The sequence below is a fragment of the Mustela nigripes genome, chromosome 10 (assembly GCF_022355385.1).
Source record: "Mustela nigripes isolate SB6536 chromosome 10, MUSNIG.SB6536, whole genome shotgun sequence".
NCBI lineage: Eukaryota > Metazoa > Chordata > Mammalia > Carnivora > Mustelidae > Mustela > Mustela nigripes.
In genome coordinates, this window is record NC_081566.1 from 39,217,284 (window position 1) to 39,239,362 (window position 22,079).

Below are 22,079 nucleotides of genomic sequence, written 5' to 3' on the forward strand. Positions count from 1 at the left end.
CAGGGCGCCACACTGACTGAGCTTGGTCTGTCCTAGATTCTCAGAAAGCTCGGCATTTCCCAAGCTCACAGGGGCCACGACATCGGGGGAGGGGAGGAGGGGCTGTCGGGAGACCCTGCTTGGGGAAGCGTGGTGGCAAGTGTGGCACTGTCCGTGGCAGTTCGGCCCCCCCAGCTCCCCACCAAGTCACGATGCTGGATAGGGTGTCAGCCCACCTCAGTGTGAGGACAAGAGGGGGCTGCAGGGAGAATGACAAGTGACCCCCCACACACACACACACAATCCAGTCACAACAGTCCCCCTCACATCCTGTAGACAAACCCACTGGAAAGTAAATCCTCCAGCCAGGAATCCATTTTTAAGGTCTTATTGGTCACCTGAGAGTAAAGGAGTTTATCAGCTCTTTCCTGAGAACAGCTTTTCCAGAGAGGGGGCGAAGGGGTGCACAAAATGGCACTGAGTTCCTGGCCGGAGGAGCCGGCCAAGGAAGTGAGAGGCAGACAAAGCGGGGAGACGGGGCACACGGAAGACACAGGGCAGCTCCCGGACAGTCTCAGCAAGCTGGAGGCAGGCCCCAGGGACTGAGGTGCTCAGCTCCAGGCCTCAGTGAGGGAGAGACATCATAGGCATATTGGAGGCACCTGCTAGAAGCAGATCGCAGAGAGTTCCCGGGAGACAGCACCGCCCTGCCCCTGCAAGGGAGCAGGGCCTGGAAGCCACCTCCGGACAGGACATGGAGGCCACAGGGTGCTGACACTGGGTCCCAGGACCCACTGTGCCTGCCATGGGATGAGAAGGGGGCGGGGCACACCCACCCCCAGAAGCTAGATTGGGAAGGAGTTGGCTTGAGTCTCCCCAACACTCCTGGCCCCAGGTCCAGAGGCAGAGCGGGAGCAGGGGCGATGAGAGACAGGGATGCTGCTGGCAGCAGGGCCTGGCCTGAGGGAAGGCCCCCGAGATGCAGACTTGCGGGTGTGTCCTGGCCCGGTTCATCATACCTGTGGGGCAAAGGTCTGTCAGAAAAGGCGAGGAGGCTCCTAGGGCTGGGGGGAAAGGGGGTCTCTGGACAGGAAGGCATCCCCTGGCCCAAGGCCCACACCCACACTGGTCAGAAGTCCCAAACCTGCTTGTTGAAGGGGGCTGGGGCTTTGCAGAGCTGCGGGAAAGAGAAGCTAGGTCAGGGGTTCAACCAGTAATCTTGAGGTTGGGTCAACCCAGCCTGACAGCAGACCTGGGACATTCTGGGTACCAGGACTATGCAGTTGGAGGGGTGGCAGTGGGGGGCAGGGTCTCCCCAGGGCCAGGCCCTCTCTGCCCCTCACCTCGACATCCAGGGAGGAGTCTCCTTTCTTTCCCCACTGGGTCCTCTTAGGGGCCACTGACTCTTTCCGTGGATCCTGGTTGGGGACGTCATAAGGGGAGGGGGGTAGAATAAGGCTGACTACAGAGGGGGTTAGGATCCCCAGGCCCCTCCCTTCCTGTGTGGGAAGACCCCAGACCCACCCCTCCTCTCTCCTGCCTCCTGGTGACAGGCTTAGCCCCCCCACTCCACATGGTCTCCCTTCCTGGAACGTCTCCATTTCCCTCAGGGCTGCCCCTTCTCTGACCCAGGTAATTCTAACACAAAAGGCCCACAGACCAAGATCTCAGGGAGGGACAATGTACCTGCAGGTCCTGATCTCCAGACTCCTGGGTCCTACTGATCCACAGGTTGAGCTTGGATGTCACAACCCCTGAGAGCCTCAAGTTTTCCTGAAAAGAGAGGCCTGCATCTCAGGGCCTGCGGCCTCCAGCAACACCAAGACATTTTCCAACACCCCGGCACAAGGACACCGTTCTGCCTCACTTTCATATCCACTCAGCAGGGCCACATATATCCGGGAAGGCCCCCACCCGCCGCCACCGCAGGGACCGCTGTGCGCCGCTAAGGAGACGGGCTCCTGAATGACAACTCGAGTCAACAGCGGGTTCTGCCGAAACACACATGGAAACACGGAGCTTTCTAGTATGGCCAGGGTCTGGTTCTGCATCCAGAGGCCTCAAGCCTAATCAGCCTAAAGACCCCTGGCTGGGCTCGAGCCCCTCACCTTCCGGCTGGAGGCTGGTTCTGCTCGGCTCTGGCCTACCAGCTCCTTCTCAAAGAGGTGGCGCTTGCTGGCTACGCCCATGGGAGCCACAAAGAACTCAGTGCGGGACGAGCCAGGACACCTGACGGATTCCGATCTCTGGAAACAGAGAATACAGACAGCTGACCCTTGAAGGTGAGGCGCCCAGATCCCCACCCAGCAGGCCAGTCAGGTCCCGAGGTCCCTCCACAAGAGCCCTGCCCACCTGGATCGCTGTGTGGTATCGCTCCAGCTTCTCCCCTAACTTGACTGTGCCAGCGGGGAGCCTCATGCTGGCGCTGCGGGACGGGAGGGCAGGACAGATCAGACCAGTGACACCTCTGCCCTCAGCCTGCCCGGAGCCTGAGCACTGCCCACCCACCCTCTGGGCAAAGGGAAGACAGCCTCCCTCACTGAATGAGACTCCAGTGACTTGGCTGAGGTGGAAATCTACTAGAAAAGTCCAGGGACTTTCCTCACCTCCCTAGAAATAGCCCACTCAGCAGGACGCCCCCAGGACCAGAAGTATCGGCCATTCCTCGCTCGTCCTGTCACGGCCACCTCACACACGTCTCATGGATCTCCGTCCCCACCTTCCCCCCCACTGCGACCACCCTCCCCCACTCCCTCTGCCTGCCACCCCAAGCTCTCCCCCTCCTGCCACCAGACCATCCCACCCACCTCAAACACAGCCCACCCTGTCCTTCCAGCTCCAACCTCCTGGGCCACAGGGCAGGGACCAAACTCCTTGGCACAGCATACAAGGCTCTCATGGTCTGGTCCCTGCCTCCCCTTCTGACACCAGCTTTCCCCCACCCCCGCCCCGCTCTAACCCCTTTCTCCACGGGCATCTGTGCCAAGTGACCGGGTACCTCGGGCTTTTCCCCTCTGGGCCAGGCCCTCTGTTTCGAGTCCCACTCAGAAGTCGACTGCTCTGGGACGTGTCCTCTGCCTCCCGCAGGCTGGGCTGCTGCAGCCACTCCGGGAACACGTTCCTGTCCCTACACCACCCTGCTGGGGGCTCCTGCATGTTTACTGGTCCGATGTGAGCTGCCACATCTTATTTGTCTGTGGACCCCCTTGCTGCCACCGTCACCCCAGGCCTCGGCCGGGACAGCCGGCCTCCGCCAATGTGTACGGGCAGGACACAGCACAAGTGCGTGTAATTCCTAATATATGAGAACAACTGCTTCTCAGACCCTGTTTCCGTTTCTTTTCTTCCAAACACAGTCCTTAAACGATTTGCATCAAAATTATGGGGCACAGGGATGTTCCGGGAACACGTGGATTCCCAGCTACCCCCTCCCCCAACATCAGGCCCGCTAAAGCAGGGGCTTCCCCTTCCCTGCACTCTTCATAGTCCCCCTCCTCCGAGGCTCTCCTCCCCCTCGCCACCCCAACTTCCTCTACCTTCGGAGCCCCACCCAAGCCTGCCTCCTCCAAGAAGCTCTCCCTGATCCCTTCCGTCCCCGTTCCATCTCCTTGGGCCTCCGTCACTTGTGTCAGTCTAAGCTCCTTGCAGGATCTGAAGCCCTGGCCAAGGACGGCACCTTCCCCTCAGATACCCCGTGGCCCCTGCCTGGGAAGACAGGCAGCAGGTGCTCAGCACACACAGGCTGAATGTGACCAGATCAGACAAAGCCAGAGTCACCAGGCCCCTGACCTGCGGGTTAAGGTTGTTTCTGAGTTGTCTTTCCTGGGGCTCATCTGAAAAAAAAAGGAAAGGCTTTGATGAGTGAGAATCCCAAGGAGGCCACGGCCCTCCAGAAGGGAAGGGCTCAGCTCTCCAAATACTTCCTCCTCCTCCTCCAACCCCCAACTAAACCTCCATTAAAGGCCTTCCTCTTGTCTGGGAGACACCTGCCCCCACCCACCAGACTGAGTCAGAAGCCCCTCCTGTGCCCCACCCCACCACCACCTCAACCATCTGTTTTCCCACCTGCCTCCCCACTGCCCATGAGCCCTGCCAGGCGGGGACCAGCCCTGATCAACACCAGGCCTCCAGCTTCCTCCCCAGGGCCTGGCACACATTGGGGCAACTGGTGAACCAAGGAACCGAGAGTAAATATCAGGTGAGATCAGAGTCTCCAGTTTGTACAACTTGTAGTACGAGAGCACAGGCAGAGCAGGGAACTCTCTGGTTCAGGAGAACCAGACTGTTCTCAGCCCCTACCCTATGCCAGCCTCCTGGGTGAGATCAGGAGCTGATGAAGGTGGGCTTGGGGGCCCCTGCCGCTGAACCCACCTGGTGCCCTCTTACTGCAGCTCTGGCCTTGCCCACTAGGTGGGGCTGCTCAGCCTCATCCACACCTGCCCCCTGGGTCATGAACCTGCTCTCCTTCAGTTAATCCGAGTCTTCGGCTCTTGGCCACCCATGAGAATCCAAAACCCCTCTATCCAAAGGATCCACTCAGTATCTAACCTAAGGCCTGGATAATAAATGCCTATTTCCCTGGCTTGCCCTCCAGTGGACTGGAAACAAAGGCGCCCTGGGCTCTCACCCGAAAGGAGATGGTCCTGGGGCTGGAGCGTTTGAGGGAGCTGCTGTAGGTGGCCTGGGTGGGTGAGAGTGTGTCCAGCTCTTCCTCATTGCTTGGGATTTTCACCTGGATGGAGTGGGGGGAGTGTCACACAGGAGGTCTGGGTAGCCCAAAGCCCAAGCCGCCATGGGAACCCTGTGTGGCACGGCCCGGCCCAGGAGCTGCAGAAGGAAGCTGCCTCCTGCCCCTCCGCCTCGGCTGTGAGGCTGGTGAATACAGTTCTGTGGAACCAGGCCACCAGACAGATTTCCAGCAGAACTTCTGGAAGGACCTGAGGCTTCCCGAAAGGCTGCGGGGGTCCTGAACTCCAGGCCCTTGATGAGGACGGGGTGCAGGGTGGCAGGTGGTCCCTGCCCCACAGTTAATGCCCTTTTCAGCTGCCAGCCACCTGCCCTGTGCTAGTGTCTACTCTGACAGGGACCAGAAGCAGGCAGGGAGAAAGGAAATGGCCCAAGCCAGCCTCATGGTGAGAGGACAAGAAACAGCAAGGGAGCCAGAGACCACCTGGGGCAGGACGAGAGGGGCACGTGCAGGGCTGGGAGGGGCAGGGGCACTGCCAACCTGCAACGTGATGGGCGGGAGGCGAGAAGTCGCAGCCGGAGGGGCCGGCGCCCCCTGCTCCCTCAGCTTGGCGGAGGACGGGGGGGTCTTCTCGGGGAGGGCCTTTCCACTCTGCCCCGTGGTGGAGGTGGGCTGGCTTCCCCCAGAGGCCGGCTGCTCCCCTGCCTGAGGCTGCTGTGGGGCGGCCGCCCTCTCTGGGGCCAGCTTTGTCTCGGTGGCCAGGGTCTTCTCTGACACCAGAGGCTTCTCGAAGAGCGATGCTTTCTCAGAAACTGTTCTCCTTTCTGAGTCTGATGTCTTCCTGGGGGCTGGCGGCTTCTCCGACACACTTGTTTTTTCTAGAATTGACTTCTTCTCTAAGACGGCTCTTTTCTCTGACACAGATGTTTTCTCAGGGCCCAAGGCCTTCCCTGAGATGGAGGTTTCCTCTGAGACCAGTCTCTTTCCAAGTACTAATGTCTTCCCTGGAGCGGGGGGCTTCTCTGAGACCGCAGGCTTCTCTGAGACCTCCTTCTTCCCACTTTCGGACTCCTGGGCCGCCGAGCTCTCCTCCTCCCTGGCCCAGGGGCCGCGCCGCTCCCGGCTCAGTCTCCGCGGAAGTGGTGGCTCCACCTCCTTCTTGGGCATGAGAGGCTGCTGCTTGGCCTGCCCTGGGCCAGAGCCGTCCCTTCCCTCCTCTGTCTCCTGCGGACTGGGGGCCCGCGCAGCCTCCGCCGCCTGCCGCCTCTGCCTCCGCTCCTGCCGGGTCCTGAGGAGGGCCTGGATGTCCTCATCCTCATCTTTGGAGGCCGAGGTTCGTGGCTTGGGCGCCTCTGCTTCCTCCACGCTCGGCAGTCTAGGCCAGAAGATGGGAGATGAGGTGGGAGGTAAGAATCAGATATCAGAGGTGGGAGAGACCTGGGGGTACCTGACCCAATGGAGAAGCTTCCAGGCCTGCCAGAGTGGGGGCGAGGAAAGAGAGCCCTGGCCTCCCCTACCCCCCAACTATTCCTTAAGTAAGGATGACTTTCACCTGCCTTACATATGGGGTTTCCAGGAAGTCATCTGAACAAAGCACACCATGCTTTCAAAAACAATTGATGGGGGCTCCTGGGTGGCTCGGTGGGTTAAAGCCTCTGCCTTCAGCTCAGGTCATGATCTCGGGGTCCTGGGATCAACATCGGGTTCTCTGCTCAGTGGGGAGCCTGCTTCCTCCTCTCTCTCTCTCTCTCTCTCTGTCTGCCCCTCTGCCTACTTGTGATCTCTCTCTGTCGAATAATAAATAAATAAAATCTTTTTAATAAATAAATAAATAAATAAAGCCTCTGCCTTCGGCTCAGGTCATGATCCCAGGGTCCTGGGATCGAGCCCCGCATCGGGCTCTCTGCTTAGCAGGGAGCCTGCTTCCTCCTCTCTCTCTCTGCCTGCTTCTCTGCCTACTTGTGATCTCTGTCAAATAAATAAATAAAATCTTAAAAAAAAAAAAAGTTGATAAACCTCTATAAGGTCCAACTATTCTGTATTCAGACTCAATCAACAAACACGGAACAACTTCTTTATAGGTGTGAGGCCCCATACTGGGTCTTGGAGCTCAAAGGGAATACAAACGGTCTTCGCCCCTTAGGGCTCAGATCAAGACCAGAGACTGGTCAAAGGTCACCCAGATAATGAGCAATGGAACTGGGGAGTAGAACCCAGAGCTTCCGGCAGGCCATCCTGCACTCCTGGTAGTCACGTCGTGGCCATGGCTCTGGCACAACCCAGGGCGTGACCCGGTTGTCCCTTTCCTCGGGGACCCAAGGAAACAAAAGCAACATGAGGAGACCGTCCAAAAGGTATCCAGCCCTTGGCCTTCAGCCAATGGAGCTCCTTTTCCTCCCTCACCTTCCTGCCCTCCGTGTGGTTTAGGGCAAAGTCAATTCACTGGGCCTCAGCTTCCCAATGTGCAAGCCAGGCTTGGTGGGCGGAATGAGATTCCTTCCCTGTGAGTGCCCACCACCGCCCCGGCACACGGGGAACTTGCTGTCCCCCACAGTCCTACAATCCAGACGGTGAGAGTCGCCCCCATGTCCCTCCCCTCAGAGCCAATCATGGAGGGTCAGGGGGACAGGGAGGCAGGTTGGGGGGTGGAAAGGGATAAGCCATAGAGCCTGAGAGAGCCAGAGGAAAAGTGGACCCCGCCACTCCCTGGGTAAGCCATCTCAGCAAGTGGCCTGTGTATCTAACATGGCTTTGTGGCGTTTCTGCAGCTGTAAAGTCGGATAATGAGGCCTCTGGCTCAGAGACACTGGAAGAATTGATTCTGTCCAGCAAAGCATCAGAGACGGTATGAACCCACAGACGGGGTTCTGCTTCCAAGGAGGCTGGAGCCTGGTGCACGGAGCACAGTCTGGGGAGGGAGAGGACCCGGGAGCTTATCTTCAGACCCTAGGTCACGTTCACCAGGCAGGCCAAACCTGCCATACGTGGTCTGTCGGGGGCAGCTACATCCATTCTGGTCCCCTGGGACAGGGAACTGGCGGCTCCCACCACTGCCCTCCCGGACCCGAGCACCTCCGGGCAGCAGGCGTGTCTCCATTCTGGGCGGGCTTGGGAGCCTCTTCGTCCGTGGTGGAGCTCAGGTTCCGGTGTCGCCGCCGGCGCTCCCGCTCCTGCTCCTCCTCATCCTCGAGGGTCCACTGCCTGGCCAGGCTGCGGGGCAGGGAGTGGGGGACAATCAGTGCAGCCCAGGCCAGACCCCTGGACCCCTGGACCCACAGATCCCCAGTCCCAAGCCAGACCCCTGCAGCACTGGGGCAAGACCGCAAACACCCACTCGGCCTGGGCTGTGTGTGGGGGCTATGGGACACTGGAACCGGCACGTGCTATAAGAGACACGAGCATCCCCAAGACCTGATACAAAGAACAGACTCTAAAATATCTCGTTTATAATCCTGCATATTGATCACACGTTAAAATGATCATGTTTGTGATATACTGGGGAAACGAGATATGTTATTAAAACTGATCACCTGTTTCTTTTTACTTTCTTAGTATGTCGTCTATAGAAAAACTGACAACTTTAGATGCGCCTGGGTGGCTCGGTCAGTTAAGTGTCTGCCTTTGGTTCAGGTCATGATCCCACGGTCCTGGGATGGGTGCCCCACATCAGGCTCCCTGCGTAGTGGGGACCCTGCTTCTCCTTCTGCCTCTGACACTCCCCCCATTTGTGCTTTCCTTCTTTCCTTCTTGCAAATAAATAAAACCTTTTTTTTTTTTAATGGACTATTTTAGGGGCACCTGGGTGGCTCAGTGGGTTGGGCCTCTGCCTTTGGCTCAGGTCATGATCCCAGGGTCCTGGGATTGAGCCCCACATCGGGCTCCCCGCTTAGTGGGGAGCCTGCTTCCCCCTCTCTCTCTGCCTGCCTCTCTGCCTACTTGTGATCTCTGTCAAATAAATAAATAAATAAAATCTTTTTTTTAAAAAAAGGACTATTTATTTTATTTTTTTTTTAAAGATTTTATTTATTTACTTGAGAGAGAGACCGTGAGAGAGAGCATGAACGAGGAGAAGGTCAGAGAGAGAAGCAGGCTCCCCATGGAGCTGGGAGTCCGATGCGGGACTCGATCCCGGGACTCCAAGATCATGACCTGAGCTGAAGGCAGTCGTCCAACCAACTGAGCCACCCAGGCGTCCCTAAAAAAGGACTATTTTAAATGTGGTTCGCATCTGTGGTTCACATTACATGTGTACTAAATTTCAGCTAAAGGTACCGAAAGGATTTGGATTGGACCAGGTCTTCTCATCCCACGCATCACTAACATCTCAGCCAGGTAACTCCGTGTGCGGGGGCTGTGCTGGATTATAGGGGTTGAACAGCACCCCGACCCCTACCCTCGATGTCTCAGTACGAGCCCCCCAAGCTGTGACAACCAAAAATGTCTCCTCATTTTGCCATGTCCCTCGGAGGGGGGAGGTGGGGTGGCAGGCACCAAAACCACTTCCAAGGACAACCACTGGGTTAGACCTGACTCTAGAATCCAGAGTGGGAATGCGGGGCCTCCCTCTCTGGGGGTGGCTACGAACATGAGAGGATGGGCATGGTTCTGTCTGAAGGAGATGGATACGCTTGACAAGTTCCTTTCTCTTTTTGGATTCTTAGATAACAGCCATCAATGGACAAGCACAGAAAAACCCGAGTTTCCCAGCAACCCATGGTTTCTCAGCTGTTCAGAGTTGGGAAGCCCCACAAACAAGACCAGTTACACCTAGAAAAGATTCCAGTATCGGCCTCCCTTCTCGGGAGCTCTTTGAGTCTCTCTCACGTCCTAGAACCAGCTTTCACTTGTCAGGGAGCAGGGGGACTCTGTACACTCTACTTTGGGTTCCTGTCCCCCCTCCCCACTATCACTCTGCATTCACAGGACCAGTCAGGCACTCTCACAACCAGTCACCCCCTTACCCATCTCCTTCCTCACTTGCTACCCATCCACCCAGCCACCTGTCTATCCAAACACCCGTCAACTCAGTCGCCCCTCATTTCCCTGTCTAATCATCTTTTATCTTTAATTTTTTTTTTTAAGATTTATTTATTTGAGAGAGACTGCAAACAAGCAAGGAGGGGGAAAGACAAAAGGGGAGGGAGAGGGCCAAGCGGACTCTATACTGAGCAGGGAGCCCAACTCGGGGCTCAAGCCCAGGACCCTGAGATCATGACCTGAGCTGAAACCAGAGTCAAGACGTTCAACCGACTGAGCCGTGCAAGCGCTCTCCACCAATCACCTTAAGCCCTGCCCTGCCATCCTCCCACCCCCTCATGGCCAGCCCACCCCACCTTCATCCACCCCACCTTCCATCTCAACCAAAGACCAAATACATCATTGCTGAGCAACGGCAATGGACCAGCAAGTCAGGAATGGGGGCGGCGGGGGCGGGGGGGGGGGGGGCGGTTCACAGAACAAGGCAGAGTCCCTGCCCTAAAGATACCTCTATCTACCGAGAAACAAAAGCATGTCCCCCAATAAGTCCCTCAACCAAAGCACAGACATTGCTCTGCAGGAGAGGGAATGATTACTGTAAACCAAAATTATCCAGAAAGTCTCACAGACGAGACTGACCCTGGGCTGGATCCTGGAGCGTGAACAGGATTTTAATGGAGGTGATGGGGCTGGGGAGGAACTGGCAAGCCTGGCAGGAGGGAGGGCCCGGCCAAGCCTGAGGACAGAGGTGAGGGGTTTGTTGGGCAGGAGGACGTGCTTCACGCAGCACCCCAGGACAAGGTCTGGGCTGGGAATAGTACAACGGGAGAGTCAGCAGAGCAAGCCCTCTCCGGAGCTTTCCTGGGACTCTCCCTACCTGGAGCCCTCCAGAAAGGCAGTGTCTGGAAAAGGCCTCATCCCTCCCAGAGTTGCTGTTTAAGGCCTTCCCTCTGCCACGTCAGGTGTCAAACCTGCTCTCCCAGCCTGTCCTGTGGCCCAGCCCCAGTCCTCCTGCGCCTCTCCCCCTCCTGCGGGGTATCGCCCGCAACCAAGCCTCAAGTTAAGGAACAGACATGTTTCTGAAAAAAAAAAAATCATCATGCAAACCCATGGATTCCACAAACAGAAGTGCATATGAAATGCATCTCTGGAGCCTCCCAGGAAAGGTTCTCCAGGCAGCCTCTCATAAGGAATCCTACTCCACCGCCCTTGTGGACATCCCTGGCTTTCCTCTTCGAAGTTTTCCTTCTGTAAATGTAGAGGATACACCACACAATGGCTCCAATCTGTTTTTCTAAGCCCAACATCACGTTGATCCAGCCTTCACCAAACACATATTTTTTTGAGCACCGACTACATGCCAGACATAGTCCCAGGGATGGGGGTGCAGCAGAGGAGGCTGGCAGGCTCTTCCCCCCAACCGCCATCCCCAGGAGCACCGAGTGCAGGGGTCAAGGGGTGGGGTCAGTGAGCCAGGAAATGAGCGCCTGAACCAAACAATGTCAGGAAGTGACACGAGGACAACAGAACCAGGTAAGGGGTAACGTGAGAGAAGGTGACGGGGAGGGGAGGCCTCTCTGAGAGCTCTGAGGAGCTGGATCTGGTGGCAGGGTGTCCTGGGAGGAGGGCACAGCACGGGTAAAGCACTGGGTGTGACAGCTGGGTGTTCAGGGCAAGGAGGAGCCAGAGCCCCAGAGAGGCCCACAGAGAGCTTAGACATCGAGGAGAAGCCAGAGGAAAGAGCCTCATGGACCAGGGAAAGGATCTGGGTTTTATTCAAGTGAGCCAGAGAGCCACCGGATAGCTTTACATGGAGGAGTGACATGATAGAATTTGTTACTATTATTATTTAATCTCTCTGGCCACTGATGGAAGAAGAATTGAGGGTGGCAGGGGGAGAGGGATCCAGGGGTCCCTGTTAGGAGGCTCCTGCCATGGCCCAGGTGAGAGCTTTGCTGGCCTGAACTGTGGGGGTGACACAGAGAAGGAAAGAGGGATGGACTGGGGACACATCTTGAAGATACGGCCAAGAGGACTTGCAGATGGGCTGGATGTGGATGAAGGCAGAGACTAAGAGAAGAAAGAAGGAAAACTCCTAGATTTTTGGCCTGAGCAATTCCTGGTGCTGTTCGTGAAATGGGAAAGATGGTGGGGAGGGAGGCAGTTTGAGGAGATGTCAGCTGTCAAGGGTGGGGGGTGTCCCTTTCTGGCTGTTCAGGGTGAGAGAGGGCATAGGTGCAAAGGAGACCAAGACCCTGAGCCAGGGAGACCGGAGGAAAGCCAGGGCAGAGTGTGAACCTGGAGGGAGGAATGAGGTCCTGTCCAAGGCTACTTGGGCGAGGCGGGTGGGGGAGAAACCAACACAGAGTAGTGAGCACAGAGGTGCTGGTCCCCAGGAGCTCGAGGGCTGGGGCCAGAGCCAGGCTGGACTAGCAAAGGAAGAACAGTGGAAGGAGGAACCGGTGAGGACCAACAGGTCTTTGGAGGAAGAAAAGCAAATGAAACGGGACATAGCCACAGTGCAATGTGGACTCAAGGAATGGTTTTTTAATTGAGGTATAATTTATATACAATAGACACATATCAAGTTTTGTTTTCTTTTTAAAGTTGGGCAAATGGGGGCGCCTGGGTGGCTCAGTGGGTTAAGCCTCTGCCTTCAGCTCAGGTCATGATCCCAGGGTCCTGGGATGGAGCCCAGCATCGGGCTCTCTGCTCCACAGGGACCCTGCTTCCCCCTCTCTCTCTGTCTACCTTTCTGCCTGCTTGTGATCTCTGTCTGTCAAATAAATAAATAAACAAAATCTTTTCTTAAATAAAATCTTTAAATTAATTAATTACTTCTGTGGTCAAGGCTAATGAGGCTCTGACCAGAGCCCTTCTCCATCACACCTGGAAATAAACACCAGCTTCTACTGGCTCCCATCTGAGGCCATGTTTTCAGCTCTCCTTCTCTGGACTTACTCTCGCCCCCGATGTCCAGTTTGGGGCCAGCTCTTGCCCTCCGGAGTTGAGAGATCCATCCACTGGAGAAAGGGCCCCCACAAAGCCGGAAGCTCCTCTCTCCTGGCCACACCCCGCTGGGCTGGGCTGGAGCCTCCAGGATTCCTCGGTCCTGAGCAACCCCGTTCCCACACACACTCCTCTCAGCCCTGGGGGGAAGCAGCTTATTTGTTTATCTCCAGGGTGGCCATATATGGAGAGTGATCTGCCAGAGCCTGGTCTCCTCAGAAATGACTCACCCCCCATCCCACTTGCTCCCCAGGCCAGCCCTAGCCCTAAGACTGGAGGTGAGACCAAGGTGTCCCTGCTGGCCTACCAGCTTTATGCCAGGACCCCACAGTTCACTCCCCAGCTCTTCCAGAATCATGGGGCTGCCTTCAACCCCTAGCAGAACATGAATCACTCACCTCCACCACCTTGACCACCACCACACCCGGGGGGGGGGGGGGAGGTAGGGGGAAGATTACTGCTGATAACTCTTGCTTATAAGATGAGGAAATGAACTGAACTGGGAGCAGGGGGCAAGGGTCAGTCTCCAGGAGGGACCTCAGCAGGTGCAGCTGTTGAAACCCCAATAATAAATATATGATAGAGGCACCTGGGTGGCTCAGTGGGTTAAAGCCTCTGCCTTCAGCTCAGGTCATGATCCCACTCTGGGATCGAGCCCCACATCGGGCTCTCTGCTCAGCAGGGAGCCTGCTTCCTTCTCTCTCTCTGCCTGCCTCTCTGCCTACTTGTGATCTCTGTCTATCAGATAAATAAATAAAATCTTAAAAATAAATAAATATATGATAAGTAAGGGCGTTAGAACGGTGCTTAACATTCAGTAGCACACAAGTATTTGTTGCATGTGGTAAATAATAATACGTCAATAAAGAAAGGAATCAAGAAGTGACAGTACTAACACCTAAGTGCTTACTATAATGCTAGGCCCCATTCTAAGTACTTTATAAATAACATGGACATTAAACCTCATAACGACCCCGTGAGGTAAGGTGGTGTTACCCCCATTGCACTAATGAGAAAATGGAAGGTCACTGGGGTGAACAACTTTCCCAAGATAGCACAACTAATCAAAAGCAAAAACTGAGATTCCATCCCAGGTCAGCTTCTCAAAAGCCCATACCCTTAACCACAATACCAGATGCCAGAAAAGAGGTCCAAGGAGGGCTGCCCCTAAGCCAGAGTGAGGCCCCACCTTCGCCACAGCGGGTCACTGTACCTTCAGAGGAAGGCACAGAGGAGCCTGGGAGGGCCTCTGACCACGTGGGATTCCCCAGACCAGGGCAAGCCAAAACTTACGGTGCAGCCTGGGAGAGCAGAGGTTTGGGGAAGCCTGTGGCCCACACACTGACCAGAACCAGGCCCAGAATGGAACCTGGGTCCCACCACCTGGGGTGGGACCAGCTGAGGCCATAGCCCTAGGCAGCCACCCCACCACTCCCTCCTTCCTGACAACCCCTTCCTCCACCTCCTGGCCTTCATCCGGGGACAACATCCCTCTCTTCGCCTCCATGTTGGGCCCCTATCCTCCCCAGTACTGCACTCACGCCGCTGCTATCAGCGGCTGAACAGAGAGACGTTAGATCTAAGGAAGAACCTCCCTGCAGGAGACCTCAAACCAAGCTCTGAAAAACAGATCAAGGCTCTGCTGCTCTGGTTAAAGTAGGGAAAGGGTGGGAAGGTGGCCCCAGAAACATCAGTGGAACCCTGAGCCTCAAGGAGCAGGACTGGCAACTCTTTGAAGTAAAGAGCAGACGGGAGCTTGACAGGCTATATGACCTTGGGCCAGTCTTCAACCCCTCTGGAAAACAGGTCTCGGGCTGCCCTTCTACACAAGGAAGGGTCACCATGCAGAGTCACTGAAGTCCCCTTCAGCCCCAATGGGCTAGGGAGAGGTGTCCGGGAAGGACGGAGAGCCAAGCTGGGAGGTGGGAAGGCTGCTCCAGGCCCAGGCCGGGAAATGATTAACCACGGGCGGCTCAGTCCCAGGCACTCTCAGACCCACCCCTCACCCCCTGCAGACAGGCCCAGCCCAGCCTCACCCGTGTCACCCAGCCAGCCCAGCCACCCAGCCAGCCCAGCGAGGAAAGGACAAGGCCACTGAGCAAGGCACCCTGCCAGCCAGCTCACCACTGCCCCGTCCCAGGGCTGGAGCCTCCGTATGTCTACTATACTATGCCAAGGATGGATGGCAGGCTGGCCCTCCGCTCCCACTTGGACCCTGCCTGGAGCCACAGCGGTCACACCCTCATCACAGTCCTCCCCAGCCTGGGAGACTCGGTTGACAGTGACTCACAGTCCTTTCCCTCCTGCCCGCTGAGGCTTGTTGTTCAACCGGGGAGCAGAGCGGGAGCGGTCCCCTGCTCCAGGTGCCTCCTCAGAAGGACTGTTGGCAGCAGCTGTGTCTGCCCACGGGGCTCTGCGAGGGCTGGGGCCGGCAGGGAGGGCAGGCCAGGGGCTCCAGTGGCAGGACTGGTTCCCCAGGGTGTGCCTGGCACTTACCCTGGACATCCCGTGGGAACGCGGCCCCACCCCAGCAGCCCCATGTCCATCTGAGCAGTGGACAAGCTAAGACCAGACCCTGCTCCCATTTTTAAAGCTCCCGTGCTCTAGCCGCCCACCCACCACACACACACACCCTATACGTATCCAGGCACGCTCTCAGACACAAAACCACACACATCCCACCAGCCAGTGAGCTCCTGCCGAAGGAGTGTGTGGTTTGCATTTTTCACCCAATACACTATACCGAGGTCTTCAATAAACATTCACACCAAAAGTACTCAGACTTCTACGGCCCAAATTCAGCAACATAAGCATCTACCCACACAGACGTCTCCACACCACATGAGCCATAAACATGCGCCCCCACACGTACACCTGCACGCACCCATGCAAGCACACGTCCGCAGGCACAGATATGCCCACAGCTAGGAGCAAAGACACTCCCACATCAACCCCCATGCACAATGGCCCACGTGCAGAGTCCAAGGTCTGGACCCCCAAACCCCACCCTCAGCACAGACCTACCCTGGGGTGTGTCCAACCTCTGGGGCAGCCTAGGTTCTTTCTCCCAGGGCACTGAGTTCCTTCCATTCTCAGGGCTTACCTTATCCCCTCTCTAGAGCCCTTGCCCCCCCCACATGGGGGGTTACTAGGCAACGGTGCTTCAGAGCAATGGGAGGTCCTGAGGGTCTGAGGAGGTGGACCCCCCCAGCCCTGGAAAGGATGGGCCTGAGACTCTAGAGAAGCTCTAGAGCCCTTCTGGAGGGAGGGGAAGGAGAAACTAGAACACTGGCGAATGCCTAAAAACCACATTCATGGGGAAGGCCTGGGTAAGGTGCTGGTCTGCCCCTGCAGAGAGAATCCAGCTCAGAGCTATTACGCGGGCCTCAGTTTCTTCAAAAGGCAAGATGGGTGCGGATGGCAGGGACCGTGGGGGATGAGACCAAGACGCTGGTGTGAACACTTCCAAGGGGAGGTGCAGGGTATCTCCAAGAGGAGTCACCAGGGGTCACCGGCCACAGTGAGGGGTGCTGCCTCCAGGACAACCCCCCAACATCCCAGTCTTATCCAACCCTGACAGGATGTCCAGCGGACAGGGATAAGATACCCAGTGTCCTGACCCTCTGGCAGACCAGCCAACAAAAAACAAAAAACAAAAAAGGACTGAAGCACAAAAGGGGACAGCAACTATCTTGAAGTCACCGAGTACAGACACCACCCCAAAACGCCACACTCAGAATCTGAGCCTCATGAGTGAGAAAAGGATCTGTTGCCCAGTGGTCTCTATTCACTGATCCCATTCTTCTGATCCTCCAAAGAGAGTGCTGTCCCCACCCCTCGGCCCCAAGAGGGGCTGAGGGACACCTCCCCAGAGGCCGGCTCTCCTAGTTCTTACCAGAGAAAGTGGCAGCGGGGGGAGGCTTGGCGGTAACTCTTGAACACCTCCCCAGTCCCCTCAAATGTCCCTGCCACCCCACATGGGGTCATGGGAGGGGGGGGCTCTCCCGGCCGGGGACCAGCCTCCCCCAAGCACCCTGTGTGTGGCCTCAGTTCCGGAGGGGAGGAAAGGAAACCTAGGGGGAGCGAGAACGCCCACCCCCCCCCCCCCCCCCCCCCCCCCCCCCCCCGGCCCCCCCGCGCCCCCCCTGGCCGCCCCCCCCCCCCCCCCCACCGCACGCACCCCCGGTTCGGCGTCCCGACTTGAGGAGCTGCAGGAGCAGCAGGACCCAGGCTCGGAGCCCGGCTCCGGGAGCGGAAGGGGGCCGACGCCGCGGCAGCAGAGAGGAGCCGGGCGCGGCTGCCGGGCGGGCCACGGTGCTCACCTGGACAGCGCGGACCAGTCCTTCCTGCCGCCAGCCATGCCGCCGCCGAGCCCGCGGCCGCCGTGTGCGCGTGCAGGGCCGGGCGGCCGCCGCCTCACCTGCGCGCCCCTCCCCCGCCGCCCGGCCCAGGTAAGGTCACATGGCCGCTTATCTCAGCCCGCCCGGCCCGCCGCGCTCCCACCCGCCGCCCCGAGCGGCCTCCGGGCTGTGGGCGGCCCGCGCCCAGCCGCATTGATCTCCGCCCCGGGCGGCCCCTACTGAGAGCCCGCGAGCGCCGGCTAGCTGTCGGGCAGGCCCCCGGACGGACCGACGGACTCCCGGGCCTGCGCGGGGTCGATCGGCCGCCGGCGGCGAGGGAGGGGGACTTCCTGCTCAGAACCAGTTGGACCAGCTCCGCGCTGGGCCGCCTCCTCTCGCCTGGGGCCGACCGGAGTGCCGGGAGGGGGGCGGCGGGCGGGGACCCGACGATCGGGGTCGGGCCGAGCTCGCTGCGGGTAAAGCGACTTAGCCCGGAGTAACCCAAGAGCGGAAGCCGAGCGGGAGAGTGGGAGCAGGTACCGTCATCTGGGGTCCGGGGCGTCGAGCGCCTCCCAGCCTGCAGCCCCCAGCCCGGCCCGCCGCCCCGAAGAGGCCCCAGGAGAGGAGCCGGGTAGTGCTTTCTCTGTGCCGCAGACAAAACTACAAAACGCGCCCCCGTGCAAAGCCAGCCTCTCTCTAGATGAGAGCCTTAGATGAAGGTCAGCAAACACTCGAGTGCCCATAGTTCTGAAAACACAGCGATGTGGAAGGCACTGTCCAGGCTTTGAGGACGCTGATTTTTGGGCAGGCGCGGTAGGCTGTGTAACAGGGCAGGGGAAGCTCAGGTTTTCCCCTGGAAGGAATGAGCACGCATAACCGGGACTGAATTCTGAAGGCCTCTCAGGCAACACCAGCACCACCTGGCTCCCTTCACGTGTGCAGCTGGGCTGGTGGGGACCAGGGGCTTTCTACCCAGGAACCAGTCTCAGATGGGCTGAGAGACGGCCAGTGCATTGAGTGCAGAGAATCTTATCTCCCCGGATGGACCAGAACTGCAAGGTCAGCAGCAGCAGTTCCTGCTCTGAGAGGGATAAGATGCAGCCCCAGGCACCGGGAGGAGGAGAAGGAGGGGAGACAGAACTGCTCGCACTCTGGCCTTGCTCCCCAGCCTGGCCTCCCTTTGGCACTGATGCAGGACTGATGGTCTCCAGGGTGCCCTCCAGCTCCCAGAGCTCACAGGAATGAGCAAGCCCCCTGCTGAGCAGAAGCCTGGAAACACAGACACCCAGCAAGGGATCTCCTTCCCCAAAAGGCCCCCTCCTCCAGGGAGCCTTTCTTCTTGGCCTAGGCCATGAGAAGTGAGATTTAAGGAATGAGGGCTGGACTGGGAGCCTGAAGATGTGGCTTTGAGTTTGGATTCTGCCATTTAGGTGCCATATGACTTGGGACAAATCACTTTTGTTTCCTCATCTATGTAGTGGAAATAATGATATTTTGCTTCCTTCCAGACTGTGGGAATCAAATGAGTCAATCATTGAGTGTTGGCAGCACTGGGGTGAGCAGTGTCAAAGTTGACAAGGGCCCCAGAAATTTTTTTGTTTCATTTTGGTTTTTTAAGATTTTATTTATTCATTTGACAGAGAGAGAGAAAGCACAACACAAGGGAGTAGTAGGTAGAGGGAGAGGGAGCCTGTCTCCCTGGGGACCTAGGGAATGCTCTTTCCAAGGTTTGTCGGTAGAGGCACCTCAACTTAGGAAGAAAAATACTCCTACTAGTCACGTGATGCCTGGTCCTTCTAGGGACACTTCCTGAAGCCAGGGGACAGTACAAGCAGCTCTAAGTCCAAAATCTGGCAGCCTCTCTATGGATATAAAAACCCAAAGACATGGAAGGTTGGTATGAGGATGATTCTAGAAGTAAGGAAAAGTAAATTAAGTGCATATTAAAGCCCCCAAAGTTCTTTGAGGGCAGGCATTACAGATTTACTAGGCTTTTTCCATGTGCCAGGTGCTGTGCTTGGTGCTGTCAATGCAGCAGTTTCCTGGGGCTTTGTAGCAAAGTGCCACAAATGAGTGACTTAAAAACAACAAAAATGTATTTTTTTTCCCAGTTCTGGAGGCTGGAAGTTCAAGTTCAAGCTATGGGCAGAGACACACTGCCTCCACGGCCTCTAGGGGAGAAGCGAATCGTTCCTTGCTTCTTCCTAGCTTCTGGTGGTTACTGGTAATTCCGAGTTCCCTGGCTTACAGTTGTGTTATTCCAGTCTCCACCTCTGCCATCACAAGGACTTCTCCCTGTGTCTCCATGTCTGCGTCCAAATTCCCCTCTTCTGAGAAAAACATCAGTCATTACATGTGACCCACCGAATGCAGTCAGATAGACATACTTCATTTTAACCTGATTACATCTGCAAAGACCCTAGTTCCTGGTAAGGTCAGATTCTTGGGTACCAGGGGTTAGGAATTAAATATATCTTTTTGGGAACCAGAATTCTACCCACGACAATCAGCCAAGTGGCTTTGACTTCAGGGACACAAAAATGGTAAGGCCTTGGCTCCTGACCTCCAGACCTTCCCACTCTAGCAATGGAGACATACACCCAAGCCTCATTCCAGACAGACTGATAAAAATTGAAATTATGTCACCAGGAGGGATTAACTCTAATGGAGGGATTGGGAAGTCTTAAAGAGGAAGGAACATCGGGGTTGGGCTTTGGAGGGTAAGTGGAATTCAGCCATCAGAAACGGCAGCCAAGCACCCGGCTTCTGGACACAGCATCAACCAAGACAGAGGGGCAACAGTGGGAGGTGTTTGTGGAGGGAGAGAAGACTCCTGTGCCTGAGGCGTGGAGCGCCTTCCGAGGCTGAAGGGAAAGATGGGGGACAGATAGTAGAAAGGACCCTGTGTTTGGCTCAGGTATTACCTTTTCACCATAGCGTATGTGGATCTTGAACAAAAAGGGAGGATTAATGACCTTTGAGTGGGAAACGTCATAGACCAGACAGACAGCTCTGGAGGCAGTATGACTAGAGGTCAGATTGGAAGTGGGAGGCCATGCTGTGTGTGCGGGCGGAGGAGGGGGCCAGTAATTTTGTATAGTCCACAGAAGAAACAAAGGGGGCTTGAGCAAGGGCAGCCAGGAAAGGGGAGAAGAGAAGTGTTGGCAAGAGCTTTGGAAAGCTGAATCGTCAGGACTGATTCAATGGATTGTGGGCAGCGAAGGAAGACTGGGACTCCCACCTCCCTAGGCTGAGGAGCTGGGTGAAGGCAGGAGGAGGCGATTGGGGGAGGAAGGTGACTTTAAAATCACTAGGGATTCTTCAGCCTCAGCATGACTGATGTTTTAGACCTGATCATTCCTTGTTGTGAGGACTGTCTGTGCATGGTGAGATGGTCAGCTGTGTCCCTGACCTCTACTTGTTAGAATTTAAGGTCCATGAAGAAAGCCAGGAGGAGCTGTCCAACAGATGGCGGGATGTGGGAGTATGAGAGCTTTGCTTGTTTTCCAGAGCACCCAACGGAGAACTGCAGAGGGGGCGGGAGGAGGGAGGGATTCCCGAGGACAGGCCTGGGAGGGACGTGTTAATGTGCCAGATATCTGTGCCCCTGGGCTGACTCCCTGTGTGTCTCCTGAGTGTCTTGAGAGCAAATGCCTTACTCCCCTCAGTATCCCCTCAACTCTACACCTAGTAGAGTCGGTGCTCAATCAAGGTTTGGAGAATCACACTAACTTGCTTTGGGAAGAACAGGAAAACCCAGATCGGCCAAAGACCCTGCTGAGTATAACATTGGGAGCAGGGTCGGGAGGAGCTGAGATGGGGAAGGGGGTTCTAAGCATCCCTTGGCCTCCTAGATATGGCAAAAACAGGATATGGATCAACAGCAACTACCACCGTTGTTGGAAGGGGTGCACAAGGAACAATCTGGCAAAGGGGAAGATATGGTTCCTGAGGTCCTAGCAATTGCGCTCCTAGGGAAAGAAGCTCTTGACCAGAGCAGAAAAGAGGCTCATGAATATTCCAAGCAGCACTCTTTACCGTGGCAAAATTCTGGAAACCACCTCCATGACTGCTCATCGGAAAATGGGTGAATAAGCGATGGTATTTTTGTCACGTCACAGCAACAGGGGTGACTTTCACCACCTTCACCTGGAAGGGGAAAAAGCAGGGAAGCACGCTTTTATGTCAGGCTTACCCCCCAAAATGCAAAAGTAGACAATGTCTTGTTTAGGAGTACATAAGTACAGAGCAGCACTAGAAAGAGAACCGAGAGCATGGTAAACGCAGACCTGAGGACTCCGGACCTCTGCGGAGAGGAAGGGCCTGTGAAAGCATTTACAACAACCTCGTTCTTAACAGGAGTGCTTGGGATAAGGATGTTCATTTTATTGCTCTTCAACTGTACATGCATTAAAAGCCACAAGCGTGGGCTGGTTGCTTCCTCCAAGGACAATCCGTGGAGATCGGGCTGGTCACATGGGGAGTTCCTTGGTCAAGGGCAAGGGCTGTCAAGACTTCCCGGCCAGCAATGGGGGAAGGGGGCGTGTCTCTCCTCCCAGAACTGACCTCAGCTCTGGAATCCACCCCCCACCCCTATCCACATAGCTCATAGGTCAGCTTCTCCTTCTCCAAAGAGGCCAGAGTGGGGACCCTGGCCCCAGGGTAGCAGGTTTGTAAATCACACCCTGACATTTCCGTTTTATTCCCATTCCTGTATTCACACCGAGCAGCTGAGCCATCCCGGATGGCTCTTGGCAAAGGCAGAAAACAAATAAATGAGGTAATCCTACTCATACCCTAAAATACTCAGGGCAGTGGTTCCCAGGCTTTGGGTTTCCACCAACTAATATTTTTAAAATACGAATACCCAAATGGTGTTGATACCATTTAATTTTGCAAAGTAAGAACTTTAAAAAACAATGACTCCCTCCCCTGGAGCCAGATGTGTGCTGAGCCCAGCCATCCATGGGCCACATGCTCAGGTCACCAGAACTCTGCCTCTGGCTGAGATATTAAAGCTCAGCCCACATCCAGTTCTTTTCAGGAGACTGGGGGTCCAGGGACCTATGTTTTCCTCCCAGTTATGT

At 56.4% G+C, this 22,079-nt stretch overlaps 1 protein-coding gene across 2 annotated transcripts; it reads right to left on the reverse strand.

Moving 5' to 3' along the window:
- Positions 1 to 351: 351 nt before the first annotated feature.
- LAD1 (ladinin 1) lies at positions 352 to 17,308 on the reverse strand. 2 transcript variants are annotated; one of them, XM_059413080.1, is made up of 10 exons: positions 16,975 to 17,304; positions 7,739 to 7,876; positions 5,207 to 6,041; positions 4,607 to 4,711; positions 3,769 to 3,812; positions 2,332 to 2,404; positions 2,088 to 2,225; positions 1,666 to 1,752; positions 1,323 to 1,397; positions 352 to 998 (listed from the first exon to the last, which is right to left on the reverse strand). In XM_059413080.1, the coding sequence occupies exons 1-10, from the start codon at positions 17,010 to 17,012 to the stop codon at positions 993 to 995; spliced, it is 1,539 nt and encodes a 512-aa protein (XP_059269063.1). In that variant the 5' UTR covers positions 17,013 to 17,304; the 3' UTR covers positions 352 to 992. The 2 variants fall into 2 exon arrangements, with proteins under 2 accessions (XP_059269063.1, XP_059269064.1); XM_059413081.1 differs by lacking the exon at positions 1,323 to 1,397 and having other exon boundaries at positions 16,975 to 17,308.
- Between the last annotated feature and the right edge of the window lie 4,771 nt (positions 17,309 to 22,079).

Bases quoted from the DNA above. Each gene is read 5' to 3' on its own strand.
- LAD1 (XM_059413080.1), bottom strand. From the start codon at position 17,012: ATGGCTGGCGGCAGGAAGGACTGGTCCGCGCTGTCCAG. The intron at 3,813-4,606 runs GTGAGAGCCCAG...TTTTTTTTTCAG, and splicing joins CCAGGACCATCTCCTTTCGG to ATGAGCCCCAGGAAAGACAA. The intron at 1,398-1,665 runs GTACATTGTCCC...GTCCCCAACCAG, and splicing joins CTGGAGATCAGGACCTGCAG to GATCCACGGAAAGAGTCAGT.